At 42.6% G+C, this 23,160-nt stretch overlaps 1 protein-coding gene across 5 annotated transcripts in view; it reads right to left on the bottom strand.

Annotated features, from left to right (window-relative positions):
• The window catches only part of pot1 (protection of telomeres 1 homolog), a 299,294-nt gene that overhangs the window by 58,462 nt on the left and 217,672 nt on the right, over window positions 1–23,160 (bottom strand). For 4 of the 5 annotated variants that reach the window (XM_069903353.1, XM_069903352.1, XM_069903351.1 and 1 more), the window contains exons 11-18: window positions 16,317–16,498; window positions 14,739–14,827; window positions 12,728–12,784; window positions 11,017–11,173; window positions 6,251–6,462; window positions 5,408–5,543; window positions 4,393–4,481; window positions 2,720–2,814 (exon numbers count right to left, since the gene is read on the bottom strand). In XM_069903353.1, the coding sequence (XP_069759454.1) occupies window positions 2,720–2,814; window positions 4,393–4,481; window positions 5,408–5,543; window positions 6,251–6,462; window positions 11,017–11,173; window positions 12,728–12,784; window positions 14,739–14,827; window positions 16,317–16,498 (1,017 nt within the window). The other variant, XM_069903354.1, reaches the window with a different exon arrangement.

The following is a 23,160-nucleotide window of genomic DNA, read 5'->3' as shown; positions in this document are numbered from 1 at the left end:
GGAGAGGTTCTGAAGGTTTGGAGAGTTGTGGATGTTGCTTCTTTATTCAAGGAAGGGAGTAGAGATAGCCCAGGTAATTATAGACCAGTGAGTCTTCCTTCAGTGGTTGGCAAGTTGGTGGAGAAGATCTGAGAGGCAGGATTTATGAACATTTGGAGAGGTATAATAGGATTAGGAATAGTCAGCATGGCTTTGTCAAGGGCAAGTCGTGCCTTACAAGGTTGATTGAATTTTTTGAGGATGTGACAACACATTGATGAGGGAAAAGCAGTAGATGTAGTGTATATGGATTTCAGCAAAGCATTTGATGAGGTACTACATTCAAGACTTATTGAGAAAGTAAGGAGGCAGGGGATCCAAGGGGACAGTGCTTTGTGGATCCAGAACTGGCTTGCCCACAGAAGGCAAAGAGTGGTTGTAGACGGGTTATGTTCTGCATGGAGGTCGGTGACCGGTGGTGTCTTCAGGTATCTGTCCTGGGACCCTTACACTTCATGATTTTTGTAAATGACATGGATGAGAAAGTGGAAGGATGGGTTAGTAAGTTTGATGATGACACAAAGATTGGGGGTGTTGTGGTTACAGCAAGACATTGATCGGATGCAAAACTGGGCTGAGAAGTGGGAGATGGGGTTTAACCCAAATAAGTGTGAAGTGGTTCACTTTGGTAGGTCAAATATGATGGCAGAATATAGTGTTAATGGTAAGACTCTTGGCAGTGTGGAGGATCAGAGGGATCTTGGGGTCCGAGTCCATAGGATGCTCAAAGCAGCCGCACAAGTTGATTCTGTGGTTAAGAAGGCATACGGCGTATTGGGTTTCATTAATTGTGGAATTGAATTTAGGAGCCGAGAGGTAATGTTGCAGCTATGTAGGACCCTGGTCAGACCCCACTTGGAGTACTGTGTGCAGTTCTAGTCACCTCACTACTGGAAGGATGTCAAAGCCAATAGAAAGGGAGCAGAGGAAATTTACAAAGACACTGCCTGGTTTAGGGAGCAGGCCTTATGAAAGCAGGTTGAGTGAACTCAGCCTTTTCCCCTTGGAGGATGAGAGGTGACCTGATAGAGGTGTACAAGATGATGAGAGGCATTGATAGTGTAGCTAGGTAGACGCTTTTTTTTCCCAGTGCTAAAATGGTTTCCACAAGAGGACACAGGTTTAAGGTGCTGGGGAGTAGGTACAGAGGAGATGTCAGGGGTACATTTTTTAAAATATACATGCAGAGAGTGGTGGCTGTGTGGAATGGGCTGCCGGCAATGGTAGTGGAGATGGATATGTTAGGGTCCTTTAAAAGGCTTTTGGATAGGTAATGAAGGTTAGAAAAATAGAGGGCTATGGGAAAGCTCAGTAATTTCTAAGGTAGGTACATGTTTGGCACAACTTTATAGGCTGAAGGGCCCGTATTGTGCTTTAAGTTTTCTATGTTTCTGTATGCCTTGGCTGTTTGTCAAACTAATTCAAAATGGGTTATTGTCAAATAACTTCCTGAGATGGCTAATGGGAAAATCACATGGTTCTCACAATAGATCCAATGTGCATAAAACAAAGGGCTGGAGGAACTCAGTGGGCCGAGCCGCTGAGCTCCTCCCGCAGTTTGATTCCAGCACCCGTTGCCTCTTGTGCAGGTTGACGCAACGTGTTCCATGATTTGGGATTTGTTACATTTTGGGTCATTCAGCATCTGTGGAGTAGGTAGCCTGATGGGGAAATTCTGTCGAGTACAATTCAGAGGTGCAGGTCAGGTACCTCGTCTGTTGTTGGATTGCAGGCAGCCCTATTCTTTTCTGTGCGGCTAATACTTGCAAAGTGAATTTTGGCTGCAGCTTCCCAAAGAGGTAACCTGATTTTTTAGTGGATACTAATGTTGGCCAACACTGAATCACTAGGATACATCAACAGCCATCTGTGCAAATTCATTCATGTACCTTCCAGTCTCCTGCTACTTACTTATGTTAGGCTCCTTTAAGAGACTTTTGGATCGGTACATAAAGGTCAGAAAAATACAGGGCTATGGGAAAGCCCAGTAATTTCTAAGGTAGGGACATGTTTGGGTGTCCTGTTCATTTTCAAACTGACTGATGAAGGGAGATAGGGAAAGTTTTGGTAATCAAATCCACGTGCGAATTCCTGCTCACTACGAATGCTTTCATTTGTCTCATTCTGAGTGGATGATTCTGACCCAGTTTTAAGGGGTTATGTAATACTGCTCTTTGTAATTGTGGACTAGGTCAAAAATCACTTAAAATCCGTGGAGAGCAATGGATCTTGTCGAACACCCTGTGAGTAACCAGATACACGGATTAGTACTTGGATAGGAGACCACCTCAGAATGTCCCATGTCATCAGTTCAACACGAGACAAATAAACCAAACTGAACTAATCTTTCAACACGAATTTCAGTCACACTACATACACGAAAAGCAAATCACTTGCAAAGTTTCAAGACAAGCCGGTGGTCCCTCTTGGATGTTTCTGAGGTATGGCTTGGCAACGGCACATGTTGCATAATATATTTGATGCGATTTAGTTGTAAGGAGTTCATTGCCATAGGCACAAATGTACAAATGCAGCAAAATTCTTAATTGCTGCAGTCACACAGTTATTCAATAAAGACTTAAGTTCATCTAAAATTTACAAGGAGTGGGACCTTCAAGCAAGTGTCGAGAAGTAAGCTTCTGTCCGTAATTTATCAACAAGAAATCAAAGACTAACTTACCGCTTCATCCCACAAAAATGCATCAAGTGTTCCCGATCCATCAGCAAGAGTAAACTTCATGACGAATACATAACGTAGCTGTTGGATACCTAAAACTGATGCAAAGACTGCATGTTAACAGGTTATGGGTTCTGCCGTTAACAATGAACACGGCAGTGACCAAGAAACCCGAAGTATACACCCACGCCATGTTATCATCTGGAACATTCTCCCTGAAGCTGATTCAATAGCAATGTGAAAAATATAACAAAATAAATAAATGCGATAAGAAGAACTTATGGAATTTTGAGGTACAGCCAGAGAGCAGAACCAATTGGGTCACCCCACCAGAGACTTAGGATGGTGTGAATGGCCTCCTTCTGTTCTCTGTTCCAACTGTCCAAAAAATATTCTGATCCCTTTGGAACCGAGAAATCGAGTACCAGAAGAACTAACGGCATCCTGTAATATACAACTTCAACACAATTTTTTAAAAAACACATTCTCTTGTTTCCTGTTGAAAAACTTGGTCAAATATCCACACGTGTGTTTGTTTCTCCCTGATCTTAATTAAAGTCATGCCCAAACTGAATAACTGCAGGACAATGTAAAAAGAGGCTGCAAATCAGTCAAGGACTGTAACTTGCAAGCTGATGTTAATGCCAGCTGACACTGCTTGGGGGATACTTGCAGCTCTTAAATGAGAGGTGCAAGTGTGATTGTGCAGGACTAAACTGGACCTCGGAAGTGAGACAACAGGGTGAGAGGGCGCTGCAAGCTTTTTTGGGTTCTGTACAGAAGCCCTAAATGGAAAAAAACAGCAAAGAGTGATATCCTTGCAAATACAGGCTCCAAGGTAAAAGAAGACTTCTTCCGATTTAGTATCAGAAGATTTAGATTTATTTATTGTTGTCACATGTGCTGATGTTTGCATGCCATTTAAAGGCTGGCAAAGAGTTGCCACATTCTTCTGCCACTTTGCAAAAAAAAAACAAACAGGAAAGAAAGAGAGTCCCTTCTTTCCACCTGCTCCAATGTATCTGCCTCCACTGCCCACCTCCCCCCACCCCACAGGCCAAGCTTGAGCCATCCCTCCTATACAACTGCCTGTTCTCTATTCTGTGCTCCTCCAAATGGTCAGATTTCACCCTGTCCTGAGCTTTCAGTCTCCTGTCCCTTTTATTCTCCATCCCAAGCCCACTGACCTCCCTTTCTTTATTCTGCTCCAAGGACACCCAGCATGAGCTCACCATCTGCTTGGGTACACTGAAGCCCTCGGGGCAGAATTCTGGGCTCTAGTTTTATTGGGGATACTTGCAGCTCTTAAACGAGAGGTGCAAGTGTGATTGTGCAGGATTAAACTAAGCTTATTTTCCTCTCTATAAATATTGCGGCACCATTCTCTTTTGACTTGCTCCATTTTATTTTCTGCCACCTGGTAAAGATTGTTACCCGGCCAACGTTCAGCCATCACAGAATCTTCCCTCCATCTCCTTCCCTCTTTGCAAATTAAATGCCTCTGCTTGCTCTGAGGAAGGGTCTTTGACCAAAATTCCGACTCTGCTTTTCTCCCCACCAATGCCACTAGACCTGCTGGGGAGGGGGGTGCGGCGTTGGCTTCCATTTTTTGTTGCTGACTTCCAGCATCTGTCGGTTCGTCCTCCCCCCTCCCACATCGGAGTGGTGAAGTTTACCTTTGGCTATTTCTGATGACTTCCAAGAATCTTCCCGAGTCAGGGGTTGAAGAACACTCACTGGTTGAGGGTCGGAACAACATCTACATCTGGGGGAAGGAAATAAAATCACCTTCAAAGAAACCAAAGGACAACAAAACATTGTGCTTATTAATTATTAGTAACTCATTCTTGAAGTAACCTTTTTTTTTTAAGAGCTCAAGAATGTAATCAAATTCTCCAAGACAAGGATCTACAAATTATTGTTAAATATAAGCTACAAATTTCCAGCAACCTTGTTAATTTTGCCGAGTTACCATGGGCTGATCACTCTGCATGAAAGTGGATCATAGATGCAACGTTTGGAAAAATTCCTTCATGGTTTGAATGCCTTGTGGTGTTAAAAAAAAAGTGGTTTGTGCTCATTCAATGACAGTATATCTTCAAGCAATAATTTTTGTTTGGGCAGCAATGGTTAAAGTAGCGGTTAGTGCTATGTTCTACCCTCCACAAAGATGCTAGCGCTAGCGTCGGGATTCGAATCCCACGCTGCGTCTGTGTGGGTTTTTCCCAGTGGCTCCAGTATCCTCCCATCGTTCGAAACGTACCAGGAGTGTAGGTTAATTGGGTCTAAATTGGGTGGCAAGGATTCATGGGCCAAAGTGGCCTGTTACCGTGCTGTATGTCTAAATTAATTTAAAATTTCAATGCTCATTAGGACATCCGCCTTGATGCTAATAAGTATTGCTAAGAAATATTCTGCCACTATCTGGATTAATATACATAACCTATTTAATCTATTAAATGTGTGGTTCATGGTGAGTTAGAGGAAGTGAGGTGATTGCATCTCTCATCTATAAGAACAAACAATTTCTATCTCCCTCAACCGCCAACGCAAGGCAACTTATGAGAATGTCCTTGAAGCAAATATATTAAAGATACTCTTCTCTTATGATCAGTTCCCGTCTCCCATGCGATGAGTGAGGAAGGTGCAGGCATCTGTTGGTAAAATTAGTGGAGCTTCAACAAGAATTACCCATAATGCCATTTCCTATCTTGTATCAGGAAAGGGATGGAAAGATCATTCAACATCAAGTGATCAGTTCTGGATGTGGTTAGAATGACACTCCCAAACTTCTCAGACAAGTGGTACAGCTCATTCACAGATACACCTTAAAAAAAAAGATAAAAAGGACTCTTAGCAATCGAAGTCATTCTGAATTCAATTTAAACAGTCACTTAACACAACTCATCTTTGTGCTTGTACTCCACTTGTGAGGGCAAGTTCATCCAAACAATATCTTCAGAATAAATAATATTTCAGCTTTCCCTTGTGTTTCACTTCCCATATTACATTGCTAAGTTGTTGTCACGAATACCCAATCCTCCGCGATGCCTCCAAATCAGCCATTACTGATAAGACATTGTCAATAATTTCTGTAATCGACACGAAAAAGTATAGAAATGGTACAATACTGTCTTGCCAAGAACTGTAAATACAAACAAGGTCCTCAATCTCTCACCCAAGTTTTGGTTCTTCATTCACCAACCATAGGATGAATGCAAGAACAGTGGGACTTCCTTGGAATAAGGATAAGTCAATTTCAGAACATGTGCATCTTCCAAGAGCAATCAATGGGTTTTCAGTGGTACAGAATAAAAATATAAACGGTCTTGCAAAAGCAGCAAAGACAAACACACTGTATGTGGTAACCTATGACCATTTTCTCCTTGGCTGGTGGAATGGTCACCCTACAGTGCACACATACAGTTCTGCAATGTGATTGTGGCATCAAAACAAATTTAATTCCATTTGATGTTTAATACCACCCCACTACACCTGCATCAAATTGAACAGAGTGCACCGTCATCATTTTACCTTCCACCAGGATTGTGGACCGCTCCGGAAACCTCTGCAATCTGCTTGACTTCACAAAGCGGACTATGATCTGACGCTGTTTTGGATCTCCTTGCTCCCATATCGTCGTTTCGTACCACCCGGCATCGTGTGGCTGGGAATGCGTTGCAGCATCTGCACTGAAGGCTTCCTCCAGCAACGTGTCAATGTCGTCGTCATCTGGAATCTCCTGCCTGGGGAATGAACCCACAGGGAGGAAGTCATCAAGAACTCATCAACTGCCATGCCTCAAACGAAGCTTGAAACCATGACCCTCACACTAGAAAAGGAAAAGTGTTTCCTTCAAAAAGACTCTCCAGCAAGGAGTTCCAGGAGGTGGAGGAGTTCCAGGAGGAGGAGGAGGAGTTCCAGGAGGAGGAGTTGTTTCAGGAGGAGGATGAGTTCCATGAGGAGGAGGAGGACGAGTTCCAGGAGGAGGAGGAGGAATAATTAAGGGCCACCCTATTTGAGGAACAACAATGTTTCAGCAGGTAGGCACAAATAAGGGCAGTTTTTAATAGGAGGTATATTTCCCCCCCCCCTCTAATTATCAACAGTAGGAATGGCAGCCAAGGCAGGGGAATGCTACTCTTGGAAAATGTGGGCTGTTGGGGAAGACAGCAGTATCCCTGATGACTTAATAGTGAGAAGTGCATCCAGCTGCAGCTCCTCATCCAACTGAGTTAAGGAATTCGAGCTGGAGTTGGATGAACTCTAGATCATTTGGGAGGCAGAGTGGGGGTGATAAACAAGAATTACAGGGACACTATCATACTTTGGAGGCAGGAGGAGGGTAGTTGGGTGTCAGTCAGGACTGGAAAAGGGAACAAGCAGTGCAAGGCACCCCTGTGGTCTTTCCCCCTCAATAATATTTGAACAATTTTAGATATTGTTGAAGTTGGGGGGGGGGGGGAAATAAATGACTTACATATTGATTTGAAAAACATTCCTGTACAGATGACAAACTCCAAGCCATCCAGTCTTTTTTATAGTATGGGAGTCAGGGACTCAGGACTTGAGGGAGAAGTGTTAAAATTGCAGGGACTTTAATGGATATATTCAAAATGACCTTGGCCACGGGCAAGGAGAGTAGTTCATGTTGCCCTTCTGTTTAAGAAAGGTTCCAAAAGGTCAATGAGCCTGATGTCAGCAGCAGGTAAATTATTGGAAAGAATTCTGAGAGAAAGGATATAGGTATTCAGACAGCAATCGGCTGATTAAGGACAGTCAGCATGGCTTTGTGGAGGGTAGACCATTCTTGTAGAGTTTTTCGAGGACGTTACCAAGAAGGTAGATGAAAGAAAGACTGTGGATGTTGTCTATGTGGACAAGATCCCACACGGGTGGTTAGCTCAGAAGGTTAAGACACTTAAGTATCCATAGTGGTTCTAAACTGGATTTGAAATTGGCTGAGTGGGAAAACAGAGACAGTGGACAGATGCTTCACAGACTGGAGGCCTGTGATGAGTGATGTGCCTCAGTGGCAATCATTGTTGTTTCTTGTCTATATCAATGATCTGGCTGATAAACTGGATCAGCAAGTTTGCTGTTGACAAAGGTAGAAGGTTTAGTGAACAGTGAGGAATATTTTCAAAGCTTCCAGAGGGATCTGGACCAACTGGGAGACTGGGCCAGTAAATGGATGGAGTTTAATGCAGACAAGTGTGAGTTATTGCATTTTGGAAGAGCAAATCAAGGAAGGACATGGTGTAAAAGGTGGGCACTAAGGAGTTTGGAGGAGCAAAGAGACCTGAGGATACAGGTACATTGTTCCCTGAAGGTTGTGTTGCAGGTGGACAGGGTTGTAAAGAAAGCTTATAGCATCTTAGCCTTTTTAAATCAAGATATTGCGTATAGGAGTTGGGAGTCATGTTGAAGTTATTTAAGACATTGGTGATGCCAAATTTGGAATATTGTGGTCACCTAACTACAAGAAGGATATCAATAAGATTGAGAAAGTGCAGAGAATATTTACTAGGATGTTGCCGGGTCTTCAGGAGTTGATTAACAGGGAAAGATTAAACAGTCTAGGACTTCATTCCTTGGAATGAAGATTTGATGGAGGTTTATAAAATTGAGGCTCTTTCCACTTGGATTAGATGAGATAAATATGAGAGGAGATGGCTTTATGGTGAAAGGTTTAGGGGAACTTCACTCATAGCTGCCATTTGCTGTGAAGAGTGTGGACTCTATCTTGAGTTTTAAGAATAAATTGGATAGATACATAGAGGGGGGAGGACTGGAGGGTTATTGGGACTAGCTGCACAATGTTTGGCACAGACGAGAAAGGCTAAATGCCCTGTTTTCTGTGCTATAGCATTCTATATTGGTGAGGCCAGATTTGGAGTATTGTGTGCAGTTTTGGTCACCTAACTACAGGAAAGATATCAAAAAGATAGAAAGAATGCGGAGAAGATTTACTAGGATGTCACCTGAACTTCAGGAACCGAGTTACAGGGAAAGATTAAACCAGTTCAGACTTCATTCCCTGGATCATAGAAGAATGAGGGGAGATTTGGCAGAGGTATTTACAATCAAATACCTTGCTTTTACTGATGAAGGTAGTACATTGAGCTTACTTTTCTAAAGTTCAATTGGCTAAATTTTACTAATTTCTTTGAAATGTGACAGGTTAAGACTGAACAAGGCACTTTGTTCAGTTCATTCTTGTCATGTTCCTCTCTTTCCACTTTTTTGGGAAGATATCTTTTGTACCTTGTCTTTGGTTCTCAATGTGAATCTGATACCTAATTCTATAACTTCCCTTTTTGGATCAACTAAGACAACTGATTTGAATTTCATTGTCTCAATCCCATGTGGTGTCTTTTTCCTCCCTTGTTGCTAGACATTCAATGTTGTTGAGATGGAAAGATGCTGTCCCTCCTACTCTTACTCAATGACTATCTGATATGATGGCATGCGTAACTTTGGCCGGGGGGGGGGGGGGGGGGGAAGAATCAGATGTCCTTTTACTGTAACAAATTTCAATTTTCTAAGTTTATGTGGTCCATTTATCAATTATTTTTGCAATTTATAACCTCACTTGGATCTTGCTTTGAGATTCTGGTTTCTTTTAATGGTAGTGAAATTATACATAAATAAGTTAACTTCAGAAGGGAAGGGGTTAGAATTTGTAGTGAAGTATAATAAATATTTTTTTAAATCTTTAAAAATTTTTCATATGTTGCAATTGTTTGTTTGCTACCTTCTGTTTATGATATTGAGTTTATAATATAAATGCTATTTTTAGTTTTTCTCTATATTTTTTATATATTACTTTTGATTAATAGCTTTTAATTGTGTACTATTTAAAATCCAATAAAGTATTGAAAAAAATATTTTAAATATTGAAGAGGATAGACAGTAAATTAAGGTTTTTTCACTGAGGGTAGGTGAGTTACCCCCTCCATAAATCTTCGTCCGCGAAGCCAAGCCAAAGAAAGAGGTGAGATACAAGTCAGAGGACATAGGTTAAGGGTGAAAGGGGAAAAGTTTAAAGGGAAAATGAAGAGGAACCTCTTCATACAGTACTGGAAGTGTGGAACGAGCTGCCAGCTGAAGTGATAAATGCAGGGTCAATTTTAACATTTAGGAAGAATTCTGATAAATACATGGATGGGAGATGTATAGAAGGCTATATACTGGCGCAGGTCAGTGGGACTAGGCAGAAATAGCACAAACTAGAAGGAATAAAGGCACCTGTTTCAGTGCTGTAATGTTCTATGGTTCTAAAGGATCTGCTGCACCAGACAAACAACAAATTAAAACAAAACACACCCAAATCTGTGGCAGATAACGGCTCATAATGATGTATTGAAGGAAGGATGTACATCTCACTGAGTGCCTTGGTGGGGAGAGGCTTTACTTCAGAAGCACTCTATTTCCATTGACTAGTAATCACTCTCCAGAGATGTTCCATTCAGATCTGTCACTCTGACAGACACTTTCCAAGTTATCTGAAAGTTATGCACTGGCTAGACTGTTCTCTAACTTTTCTGTTTAAAAATTTAATGACGCCTGGTCAAAATGTAACAGTGCCTGCAAATAACAAGCAGCTATTGGAACTCAGTGGGCAAGGCAGCATCCATGGGTAGTCATGGCTTTGGGGCCTGACAATCTTGAAGGTGCTGACCCAAAACATTGACTGACCATTTCTCCCTTCGCTGACCTTTTGAATCCCTCCACCTGCTTGTTCGACCCAATTCTGCACTTTCGTACTTTAATCTATTTCTGTGGGTGTTGATCTTGTTAATGATGCTTAAGGAAAGCTGAAGACTACTAGTGTTGTGAAAAAAGAGATGCAACTAATTCAGATCATGAACATGGCACTTCAACGAGAGCAGTAATTATTTAGGTCATGGCTGTACTAAAGAACACACAGCACCCTCATGTCAAGACCTAAAGATCCTCATGTTTAAATTGAGTTACCTTTCATTCTTCTAAATTTCCACATTTATAGGCTTGGCTGATCATTCCCCAAAGGACTACCTGCCCACTCAAAATTTCAGTCCAGTAAATCTTCACATTATTTCTCACTTGCATCCTTATTGAAATAAGGAGACCAAAGCTGTCCTCCAGATAGAACCTCACAAATATTCTGTTTAACTGGTTGAACTGGTGATTTGGCCCAATATATTGTCAAAACTGTGCTCTTTAAGAATTTGCTTTACAATAATTATCCCCATTCTGTCTGTTATCACTGTACATGTATAGCAGAGAGCTGCAGCAATGTATGGTCTTGTACTTACAGTGAATGACACTTTGAACAGTAGAGTTTCACTGACTGGTAGAGAGCTTTGGGTTCGTAATTCACCAGTTTCGCTCTAGTACGGTACTTGCAGGGAGCTGTTCGGTCTAAGACTTCTTTAAGTGAGGTTGGACTGATGTGTTGATGAGCTGTGAGCACTGGAACACATGGTTTTAGAGAGTGCAGAGTGAACAAGTAAAAATCGGACAACGTAATTACTGGCGACCAGCAAACTTCCCGTGGCAGCTCTGTGGTTTAACCAGCAGAGGAGCTGCTGCCTCACGGCTCCAGTCACTGGCAACCAATCTTCATCTCTGGTGTTCCACATTCTCCTTGTGACTATCAGGGCTTTGCCCAGCTTGCCCTGGTTTCTTCCCTCAAACCAAAGACATGCTCTGATACGCAGGTGAGTGGTAGAATCTGTGGGAAGTTTATGGGAATGTGAGGAGAACAGATTGAAGGGAACTTTGGACTGGCACAGATGCAACAGAATGGCCTTCTATGTTGTAAGGATATATGGAGATTCAACAGTAACGGTGATTAAGCAGAAACGGTAAGAATATAAAGGGATTTAAAAGGATATGAAATTCCAGACATTTTTGCATCTTTCAGTACCAGTTTAAAAAAAAAATTAAATAAGTTGTTGCATCCCTGGAACAGTACTCCAAGTTATCCCCTTCCCACTTTGCCACCAGAATTAATTTGGTTGAGTGAAGACTCTCTAGACCCCTCCCTAAAAAGATAAAATAAAATATGGTGGTGGTGCTATAATGGCAATGCTGCCCCTGGTGCAGGCTCAGGAGAGTGGAAAGCAGAGACACAGTACTCTTCCCAAGGTTTCAGCACCCAGTCCCAATGCTGGCAGCTCCATGCAGACATTAAACAGCCTGTTAAAGGAGCCAATGTGTTTGTAGGTAAAATCCCACAACCGCGAGGTCCGTGGCAAAGATGGCAATGCCTGTGGTCAGCAGCAGCCACAAGGGGTTGCAGGGTCTGGGGGAGCAGCAGATTGGTGCAGGGTGCCAAAAATGGAGAGAACACCCCCCCCACCCCCCGTTGAAGTGCAAGACAACCCTACTGAATGGTGACCATGGCAGAAGACCAGTGAGGGGTTTAGCAGTTGAGGGGCCCACACAGGTTGTGGGTGACTTGTGGTCCTGCTGGAGACTGGCTCTTGGAAAATGGGTGTTGGGGCTGGGAATTGAGGGTGCAGAAGGCAGGAAGGGCCTTGGGTAATGCTTTTCTGATCTTACTGCAGCTTTGGAGCTCAATTTGCTGATGGGTCAAATGGGAATTTGTGGCTGCAGGAGTTGCTGGAGGCAGATCGAAGGACCCTCAGTGATTCTTTTGCTTTTCCAAAGGGCGCAGGGCAATATACCTGCCTTACAGCAGGTAGAAGTTAAAGTATATCATGTATTTTACATTTTTAATGTTTTATTACCTGAACCTTGAACCATCACAAGGTGACAGATCGAAGGCTCAGATGGGCTCTTGATTTACAGTTGAAGACAGGTTTTCTATTCAATTGATTTCATTCAATTCTCAAATCGTTCCATTATATCATTTCTTTCACACCCATGATGTAGAATGGAGGGCAGTATCCATAAAGTTGTGATTGACTCCAAACCAGGAGAACAGTTGCATTTAGGATGTCAAAACTTCCTGTGAATGGGGCCAAGTAGAGATGCCGCCTAACACATGTTGATACCAACCTGTTGCAGGTTCTTCGTGACATCGCTCCACACATGTTGATGAGATTTCTTGAGGCACTGAAAGCAATAAAGTTTAATTAATAAGCCAACTAATGAAACTCATTCAGTGAACGTTTTCCCCAAGGAAATGGGAATTTCACATTTTGCTTGAGCTCGCAAGGGGCAGACAGATGGTTCCCCTTAAATCTTTTGCATCCACTTTTGAGTCTAATCTAATATCAGAAGTGGATTTGCTGGTGAAGGCACCGTACAAGACCTCATTAAGTCAAAACAATGTGAAAAAGACACATGTTTGGGTGGGGAGAAGTGGAAGAGGGAGAATTAATCATGAAAAACAAGGCATCAGTTCAAAGGTGAATGTCCTTAGAGAGCCTTGCACTTGAGCCAGAACCTTTTGAAACTAAAGGATTTCCCAAAATGCCTTGCAACCATTGGAATACTTCTGAATACACTTTCTCCACACATTAAAGATTAATTTCTTGAACAATGTTACAAATGGCCAAGTTTTTTTTAAAAACCAAGGTACTGAAAAGAAATTTAAGTTTTTATTTTCTCTGAACACTTTTATTCACTAGTTCTTCAAATAATGGATGGAAGCACGAAAGCCTGCAGTAATGATGGAGGAACTTGGCTGTTCTCGCAGCGTCCGTAAGAGGAAAAGATATTATTGACATTTCAAGGTATAAGGAAGGCTGGGTTGGGGAGGAGTTCAGAGCAAAAGACCAAGGGTGTTAACTGGATAGGTGAGAATTGATTTTGGGTCTGGGAAAGATGGGGGTAACTGGAGAAGTCTATGTTAATGCCATCCAGTTGAACGGTGCCCAGACACGATTAGGTAAATTTCCTCCAATTTGGCGTGCTCTCAGTCTGGCAATTAGTTATCAGACATGTCAGCAAGAGTATGGGATGGGGAATTGAAATGAGTGGGCACTATCGACGCTATTGCAGTGGACAGAGCAGAGGTGTTCAATGAAGTGATCTTGCAGTCTGTGGCCAGTGGCTGAGTTCCTCCAGCATTTTGTGTTTTTATTCCAAATACTAGAACTGGGACAAGAGCTGTTTGGAGCATTCAAAGCAAGGGATCAAACCATCAGAAATGGGTCAAGAGCAGTTTGACAATTCTACCAATGCCAGAACGGGATGAGATGTCAGGATTGTTGTTGGAGCTCAGTTCTCCAAGACACAGACTACCCACTGCAAACTGAATCAAGGAGTGATTTTTTTTTTTCTGAGAGTGGCAGAAAAGTAGTTTAAAAAGAAAATATTTTTAAAAATTGTACAAAGAAAAGGTGGGTGAATTTGTCAAAGTGAATAGTTTTTCAAACTCTGGCTGTAGCCCAATAGGAGTGGCCTGCTCTCTGGCTGTAGCCCAATAGGAGTGGCCTGCTCTCTGGCTGTAGCCCAATAGGAGTGGCCTGCTCTCTGGCTGTAGCCCAATAGGAGTGGCCTGCTTTCTGGCTGTAGCCCAGTAGGAGTGGCCTGCTCTCTGGCTGTAGCCCAATAGGAGTGGCCTGCTCTCTGGCTGTAGCCCAATAGGAGTGGCCTGCTCTCTGATTGTAGCCCAATAGGAGTGGCCCGCTCTTGTACAGTAGAACAATATCCTTTATGGAAAGGAAATCATGACATCCACCAACATTTAATTGCTGGGCCATCCCAAATTCACCTGACAACAAGAAAGGCACTATTCAGAAGCCCAAACTTAATTTATGAATACATGCCGACTTTCCACTGGGAACGATGAACTGCTGTTTTATTAAAACATTGTTTGGCATCAGCTTCACCGAGGACTGGTGCCTCTGAACCCCACTTCATAAGATCAGATGCTCAGATGGTGGAAGGCAGTTATTCTGACTGGAGGTCCGTGATCAGTGGTGTTATGCAGGGATTGCTGTTTGTTATGGAGTACTGTATATGCTCTGTTTCCCAGGTTTACCAATATCCTGAGCTTTTGACAATACAAGCCTGGTGAGTGCAAGGCCTGGAGAGGAAAATAGCAGGATCAATGGCTGACCTGAAAGTTCACTTGAACTGTTCAATATATCCAGCTGGGAAAGGTCTTCCATGCTATCCTGATCTGATGGAAAATCTGACTGCAAAGATCTGAAAGAAAACGAATAACGCCGATAAACATCCCAAAAATGTTGCATCAATGCAGACAATTAACATTAAGTGTGACAAAGAGGAAGTGAGGTAACTTTAGACAATGATCCAATCTCTGGAAGTTCAATTTTGCACAAAGACGAGGGGGCCATGATGGGGAGAGGGGGAACTGGGTGACATCAGCACGTTTGTGGGAACTGATCCCATGTTATGGATGATGTCAGCCTGAGGTAGCCCGAAGATGGCACATTGGAAAGAGTGGGGGTGGGAAGGATGGATATGAGAAAAAAACCACTGTTGGTGGTCCTCTGCCGAGAACTAGAACTAGGGACTTTAATGGCCAAGGGTTCAGAGGATGGTGTGGTCAACCCCAGGTCAAAGGAAGGTCACTTGCAGATCATAATCACAGGTACTCCAGTCAGAGTAATCAATGGACTTCCAAGAAACCTAGGCTTGAGCTTGCCAGCTTACTCAATGGCCTTGAAGAGGCAAATGAGCTTGGAGATGGGCTGGCGGATTAGCAGGACTGAGGAGTCGAGGGTTGCACTTTCAGGGGGTGATGATGGCAGGAATGGGTTACATCAGGGTTTTGTTCCTGAAAACTGCCCTATACACTGTAAAACCTATTTTTCTACCAGTCATAAATGCCTGTTTCTACCCACGTCATGTGGTTTTGCCTATACTTACATGAGTTGAACAGGAAAGTCTACAGTCTCTGCGATTGAAGTAAAAACCCAATGCTGGAGAAACTCAGCAGGTCAAACATTATCCTTTATTCCTCCTTCTCTCATCCACCTATTACCGCTGGCCTGTGCTTCTCCCCTCCCACAACCATTTTGTTCGGGTGCCTGTCTGCATTTTGCTCATCTCGATGAAGGGCTCAAACCCGAAACATTGGTTATGTATCTTTATAAAGTGCAGTTTGACCTGCTGAGTCTCTCCAGCATTGTTTTTACTTCCTATAATTCTTCCATTTCACGGTATTTCTTCTATGTTCGCCTGAACACTACCCAAAATTTAACTCGTAGAACATCTACTGTATCCATTTTTATTATTATTCTTAGCTTGCAGAATCCTTTAAACATTTAAGAGGAAATTAATGTAAAGCTGAGGAGCTAGAGGGTAAAGACGAGGCTTTTTAAATGCACCAAGTTGCAATGGACAGCATGATGGCATTGGGTTCAACAGCAACTTGTACCCAAAAGGGAAGACAAGTGGAACACATGTAGCATAGGATCAGTTTGATCCTCTGGGTTCTAGGCTCAGTGCTCTCATGCTTTGCCACTCCGCTACTCAGAAGGGGAAAACGCGCCCGGCTACATGTAAAGAGTAGGTAAGGGAGACTTGATGGATGTCTCCTTCAAGGTTGACTGCAACTCTCCAGCAGCAGAAGACTGGCTAATGCACCGCTTGGACCCACGGGGCAAGTCACACCGAGGAGCTTCAGAATTTTCGCGTTAGCTTGCTTCTCTGCTCGAGTTCGACTTACTGCTTCAGCTGCTGAACATCACTGGAATCTGATGGCAGCACCATTATCCCTCGCCCGTACGATGTTCCCCCGTGAAGTTGGAATTCCATTCCTGGTTCCGCATCCACACTCTCGTTATATTTCTCTGTGCTGGCTGTAGTCACCTTTGCATGGATGTTGCAGATTCTCAGGTAAGTTCCCAGCTGCAAAGGTTTTGGAAAAGAAACCACTATTTCAAGCAATTCTGCAATCAACTGCTTCTCCTTGCGATTTTGTGATCAACCCAGTATTTGCTATTTTTCAACAAAAACTGAGTTTACCTCATAAATTCTTTGTCAATCCTTTTCAGAAACAGTTCAATGCTAAAATTACCAAATGGAATAAAATGTACGTAACTCTTTACGTTCAATCACAAGCAACTCTATTTATACTCTAGATATCAGTTCCATTCCAATCCTTGAATATAGAGAATATTTAAAGTGCAATATTATTGTAAGTAAAACAGCCACAGAAAATTTGATGTTGTTAAGAGGGAATTAGATATATATAATTAGATCTATTTCTTCAGTATAAGGGTATTAAAGGTTACGGAGAGAAGGCGGGGACGGGGTACTGAACTTTAAGATCAGCCATGATCTCGTTGAATGGCAGAGCAGGCTCGAAGGGTCGAATGACCTACTCCTGCTCCTATCTTCTATGTTTCTAATTACATTGATTCTGGATTTTCTCTCTAAACTCGCTTCTCCAAGTTTGGAGATTTTCAGTGACCGTAAGGTTATGCTGACAACATTGAGGATATTTCAAGAGGAACAAGGTAAATCTTTTGAAAAAGGGTGCTGGGAAACTGGAATGGATCACGTTAGAGGGAATCAAAGACTTTGTGGGCTCAGTGAGGGTGCTGAGGCTATAAGATAGATTACTTTCCAGAATGCGACACTTCTGGCAACTGCTCTAGTCAAGACCCAAAGAAACTGGTTGCAGAGGGTAATGAACGCAGCTCAGACCATCCCAAAGATCAATCTCTTGTCCATTGACTCCATCTATAGCCTTAGGAAATCTGGCAAAAGATTCAAAGTCAAAGTTCAGATTTATTATCAGAGTATATCATATACAACCTGAGATTCTTTTTTTCTTGCAGGCCAGGCAGAATTTCTCCTTATCGGTAGTGCAAAGAAAACAACTTGAGGGGAAAAAAAATGTGTATACAAAAGAGAAATGTAGACAAACTGAGCAATACTGAAAAAACAATAAATATTCAACAAAGTAAAGAGTTCTTAAATGTCTGAGCTTGTTGTTGAGTCCGATGGTGGAGGGGGAGCAACTGTTCCTGCACTGTGGTATGTGTTTTGTGGCATCTATACTTCTTGATGGCAGCAGTGAGAACAGAGTGTGTCCTAGGTGATGTGGATCCTTGATGATTGCGGCTGCTTTCCAACAATGCAGTCCAAGGTTTTCTCTATTGTGGGGAGTTTTTCCTGTGATGTACTGGGCTGTGTCCACTTCCTTTTGCAGGGTTTTCCGTTCAGAGGTATTAGTGACACCATCGTAGGCTCTGATTCAGCCAGTAGTCACACTTTCCACTAAATGTTTGTCGAAGTTTGCCAAGGATTCAGATGTCATAGCAAACCTCTGCAAACTCCTGAGGAAGTAAAGGTGCTGATGTGCATTCCTCATGGTTGGGTCCACGAAAGATCCTCTGAGATAGTGAGCAAATTTAAATTCCTGGGAGTCACTATCTCCACCTCAGATCCCCCAATGATCACTGGATCGTAAACCTCTGGATTTCCCCTCCTGAAGTCCACAATCAGCTCCTTGGTTTTGGTGACATTGAGTGCGATGTTGTTGGTGCACCAATCAGCTGAGTTTTCAATTTCCCTCCTGTATGATGACTGATTTGCTCTGTTTTATGCAGCCCACTACTGTGGTATTATCGGCAAATATGTCCTACCAAGCCACAGTCACCAGTCTAAAGCAAATAGAGCAGGGGGCTAAGTTTGGTGCTCTGCTACTGATGGAGATGGTGAAAGGGATGTTCTTACCTCCAGACCATAATAAGAGGTTTGGTGAGGATCTAATTACACAGTGACTAAAAACAATTCTGTCAAGTCCACTGGTTGGACTGTTCCTCCTTGATTAAACCTTGGAAGCTTTCAAGAGCTGGATTTTTAATGAAAGAGAATTAACTAGACTTAAATTTATAAGTAAAGGATTGTGGTAAAAGATCTCCATTGAGGGAGTCATTGGGCTGTGGAACACTGCCTGATAAAGCAGTCAATATAATTTTATTAATAGCTTTTTAACAACAGTTCCCAGCGGATGAGGAATTTATGGGACAAAAAACAGGCAGGTGGATCTTTCAGGACTGACGGTTCAAACAGTCAGCACAACTACATACAGTGGGCTGAATATCTGTAATAACAGTGGGGTCAGCAAAGGGCAACTTTATTCCTTGTTAGCTACACCACTGGCATCTTGTGTCCCCAGAATTCGGTGAGTAAAAAGTGGCCAAGTTAATATTACAAGGGTAAAATCTGTGGAGCAATGAAAAAGTCACGCTGATTTAATTCAATGAATTGGATGTCATTTGTGTCAATCCTTTAACAGCCCACTTTACTGGGTCAATAGCCTTGATCCATTGCGCAAGGAAAATTCAGCTGTTCCCACACGTTCAGTACTTGTCCACTGCTAACTCACGCAAGTTAACAACTGCCCCACATGCTTCAGCCACAGAAAGTCAGTTGTGCAGTGCAAACAGGCCCTTCAGCCCATCAACTCATACCTACCTCCATTAATCCCATTCAGATTATTTTAATTTAGTTTTTCACTAATTGATGTAACCAAAGTGAAATTATTAATAATTGACTTGCCATCTGTCAAGTTCATTACCAATCAGTTTATTTGTAAGATCCCTGGAGAATCTGCCGTGATGGTCATAGTTTTCCTTCTAAATTACTTTTAACAGTTTGATTCTAGCATAACATAAAAATGACCAGGAGCCCAGGTTAGCTCAGGCGCAGACCATTGACTGAGGTACAATCAATCAGTGTCTGCTCGTTTGTGGATTTTATAAGCAGTCCCATAAATAAAAACCAACTTTGTTCTCAAAGTTCAGCCAAGTGTGAGAGATTTGAGGGTCCTGGACCTGAAACATTAACTCCATCTCCATCCTCTACTGCTGCTTGGCCTGTTGGGTTTTCAGCATTTTCTGTTTTTATTTTCAATTTTAATATCTGGATTTATTTTGTGTAATGATTATTTTTAAATTGTATTCCAGCCAGCTGATTGGAGAATTACAGTTCAAGATCAGCTCCTTGCGGGAAGGGACCGGCTCTGTTCAAAAAGCCAGCCCAAGTTTTTTGTCTTCTCTAATTTTATTCCTTGCCCTCTCCAATATATTTTCTCTTGCCGTGTATCTCATAAATTCTACTAAAACAGATCTTGGTTTTTGTTGTGTCTGTGGTTTTGGGGCTAATGTTCTGTATGCCCTTTCTATTTCCATTCCTTCCTGTATTTCTGACATTCCCAGGACCGTTGGGATCCATTCTTTTATAAATTCTTTCATATTTTTGCCTTCTTCATCTTCCTTTAGGCCCACTATCTTTATATTGTTTCATCCATCTTCTGAGCTAACAACTCCTGTTTCTTTAACTTTTTTATCATTTTCTTTCAATTTTCTTTTTAAGTCGTCCACTTCCATTTCTACAGCCATTTCTCGTTCTTCCACATTTTCTAATCTTTTCCCTATTTCTGTTATGACCAGCTCTAATCTATTCACTTTTTCTTCTGTACTTTTGATTTCGCTAAATTCTAATGTCAACCATTCTTTTAGTGCTTTCATTTGTTCATGAATTTTTTTTTAATCTATATACTGTCCATCTATTTTACCTTCTATTCCTCTTGGTCTACTTCTTCTTCTTCTTCAATGTCTGCTCTTGGGTTTGTGTCTTCTACTTCTCTTCCTTGTATCTGAGTCTCTTCTGACTTCCTTGTTGAGCTGCTTGCCTCAGTTTGTTGGGTGTTTTTTGCATAGCTTCTTGTTGTTGGTCCTCTTCTTCTGGGCTCGTTATCTGTTGGGCTTCCTGTGCTGTTTTTCTTTCTTATCACTCCCTTTCCTGTTGCTTTCCTCTTCTTCCAGCTGAGAGCCCTGCTGCCGGGCATCTCTCAGCTGGTCGCGCTGTGTAAGTTCACTCCACAGCTGGGCCCCCCTCCCTTCGGTGTTTTCCTTTTCCTTGGTGTTCTGTTTGGCTCAGAGAGCCATTTTTGCATTCCCGCGGTCGGGAGGTCGCAACCCTGCGGGGTCTCCACTAACCTTAGGGGAGTGGGCTCCTCTGTTCACGGTGGCTCCCTGCCTCTTCATGCAGGTAATGCTTTCTTTCTCTTCCGGTGACTTTCCTTTTTTTCCCCATTGTTTTTGGTTTTTTCCTTCTTGGGTGCCATTTTCTTTCTTTTCTCCACATCTTTATCTTTTATTTATTGCGTTTTGTGTTTTCTTCACTTTATTTCTTCTTTTCTGGAGAGGGCTGGTATTCTCCTACCGGCCACTACTCCATCACGCGACTCTTCACAGCCAGCCCAAGTTGTGTGTATCCTGCCTCTCACCAGTGCTGGCACCCCTCAATTAACAGGACACTTCATGTTGTAAATCAAGGCAGAGACATGACATGTAACTGTCACCAGCACAGATCACGTCTCGCTAAGCTGTCAGACTGTCCCCGGCATCAACTGTTTCCCAACGTGACAGGGCTGACAGACCTAATGCTGCTGCTTAATCAGTGATTAACAGCAGAGCAGGACCACACCTTTTGGCAGGCCGAGTAGGTACCATCCTGTCCCCGAAACTCTAAAAATTCTTCTCTTTCAGACACCTTCAGAAAATGCATAATTCAGCTGGAAAAATATGCAGGAAAGATTCACAGGAACATCACTGGGACTGGTAAAGCAAGAATTATAAGAGACAGATTTTTTTTTCCAAGTGTGTTGGGGGTAAAGGGGCACATTATAATAAAATAATGAGGGGCATTGATAAGGTAAACGGTCACAGACATTTTAGCAGGGGAAGGGAATCTAAAACTAGAGGGCAGTGGTTCAAGGTGAAAGATTTCAAGGGGCCAGAAGGTCACATGGTTAATGGAGAGGATCATGGGGATATGGAAGGAGCTGTCGGTGGGGGCGGAATGGGGAAGGAGCTGTCGGTGGGGGCGGAATGGGGAAGGAGCTGTCGGTGGGGGCAGAATGGGGAAGGAGCTGTTGTTGGGGGGGGTGGGGAAGGAGCTGTTGGTTGGGGGGAGGGGTGGGGAAGGTCAGTTGTCATTTATTTACTTTAATACAGACATACAGGCATATGGAAAAAGGTAAAGAAGGATATGAGCCAATTGCAATCCAATGGGGCCAGCTTTGGCTGAAGGGGCTGTGCTGTCGAACACTTTGGTCCTGTATTCATTAAACTGACTTTGAAAAGTGATGATGGATTTTGTGCCCATGGCAGCCTCTGGATGATGCATCCCAGACCTGAACCACTCCCTGCTTAAAGTGTACCTTCCCAAGGTCATTTGTGATCCTTTTACCAATCACCCTTCTCAAGGTCATTTGTGATCCTTTTGCCAATCATCTTTATCCTGTGACCCATTTCTTGACACCTCCATCAAAGGACTTTGAGTTGATCCATGAGGTCCTCTTCCAACATTCAGTTTCAAGAACAACCTCCACACTCTTCCTAATCAAAGTTCACCATCCTGGTGGCAGTTTGGTGAATCTCTTCTACATCCACCCCAGAGCCCTTGCATCTGTTCTAAAGTGAGGTGTCCACAAGTGGCCGTGATCTCTGGCCGTGGCCAAACCCACCATTATTATGGCTCATCATGAAGTCTGGAAAGTTGTACGTGGCAGCAGAGACTTGTTCCGTACTGCTGACGACCTGATGGCATTGACTGCAGCTCACAAAAGTGCTGGAGAAACTCAGCAGGCTACAGTATCATTTTGGATCTGAGTCCTTCTTTGGAATGTGACTTGTAGATTTGCACATGTTCTTGTTTTACTGACAATTTGATAGAGGTATACAAAATTGAGGCATAGAGTAAATAGGTAAGGAGCCTTGGTTTTTGAAGGATATTGGGGATGTGGTTTGGAAGAAAAGAAGTGTATGGCAGGTATTGGCAACACAGGGCAAATGAGGTACTTAAGGAGCATAAAAAATGAAAGAAATCAGGAAGGCTAAAAGAAGACGTGACGTTGCTTTGGCAAACAATATGAAGGAAAATCCTAAAAGTTTCTACAGGTATATTAAGAGCCAAAATTTGTTCCCTCAAAGTTCAGAGTGGTCGGCCAAAAGAGAAAGGAGTTCTTAAATGGGTTTTCTTGCATCTATATTCACTCAGGAAACTGGCACAGATGAGGAAAGTAAGGAAAACAAGCAGTGAGGTCATGGAACCTGTACAGATTAGAGGACGCATTGCTTGCTGTCTCAAAGCAAGTAAGGGTGGATAAATTCCCAGGACCTGACAACAAGATAGTCCCTCAGACCCTGTGAAGAAACTGTAGGGGCTCTGGCAGAAATAATTAAAATGTCCTTAGCTATGGTGCCAGAGGATTGGAGAGTAGCTCGTGTTTAAAAATGGCTCCAAAAGTAACCCTGGAAATTACAGGCTGGTGAGCCTGACGTCAGTAGTAGATAAATTATTGGAAGGTGTTCTAAGAGCTTGGAAATACAATTTGGAGAGTCAGAGATTAATTAGGGAAAGTCAACATGGCTTTGTGCATGCTGGGTTGTGTTTAACCTATCTTGTAGAGTTTTTTTTCAAGGAGGTAACCAGGAAAGTTGATGAAAGAAACTCTGTGGATGTTGTCTTCGTGGATTTTAGTAAGGTCT

Source organism: Narcine bancroftii, chromosome 11 (genome assembly GCF_036971445.1).
Source record: "Narcine bancroftii isolate sNarBan1 chromosome 11, sNarBan1.hap1, whole genome shotgun sequence".
Taxonomy (NCBI): Eukaryota; Metazoa; Chordata; class Chondrichthyes; order Torpediniformes; family Narcinidae; genus Narcine; species Narcine bancroftii.
Note: the sequence above shows the minus strand (reverse complement) of the source record. Positions and strands in the feature narration are given on the sequence as shown.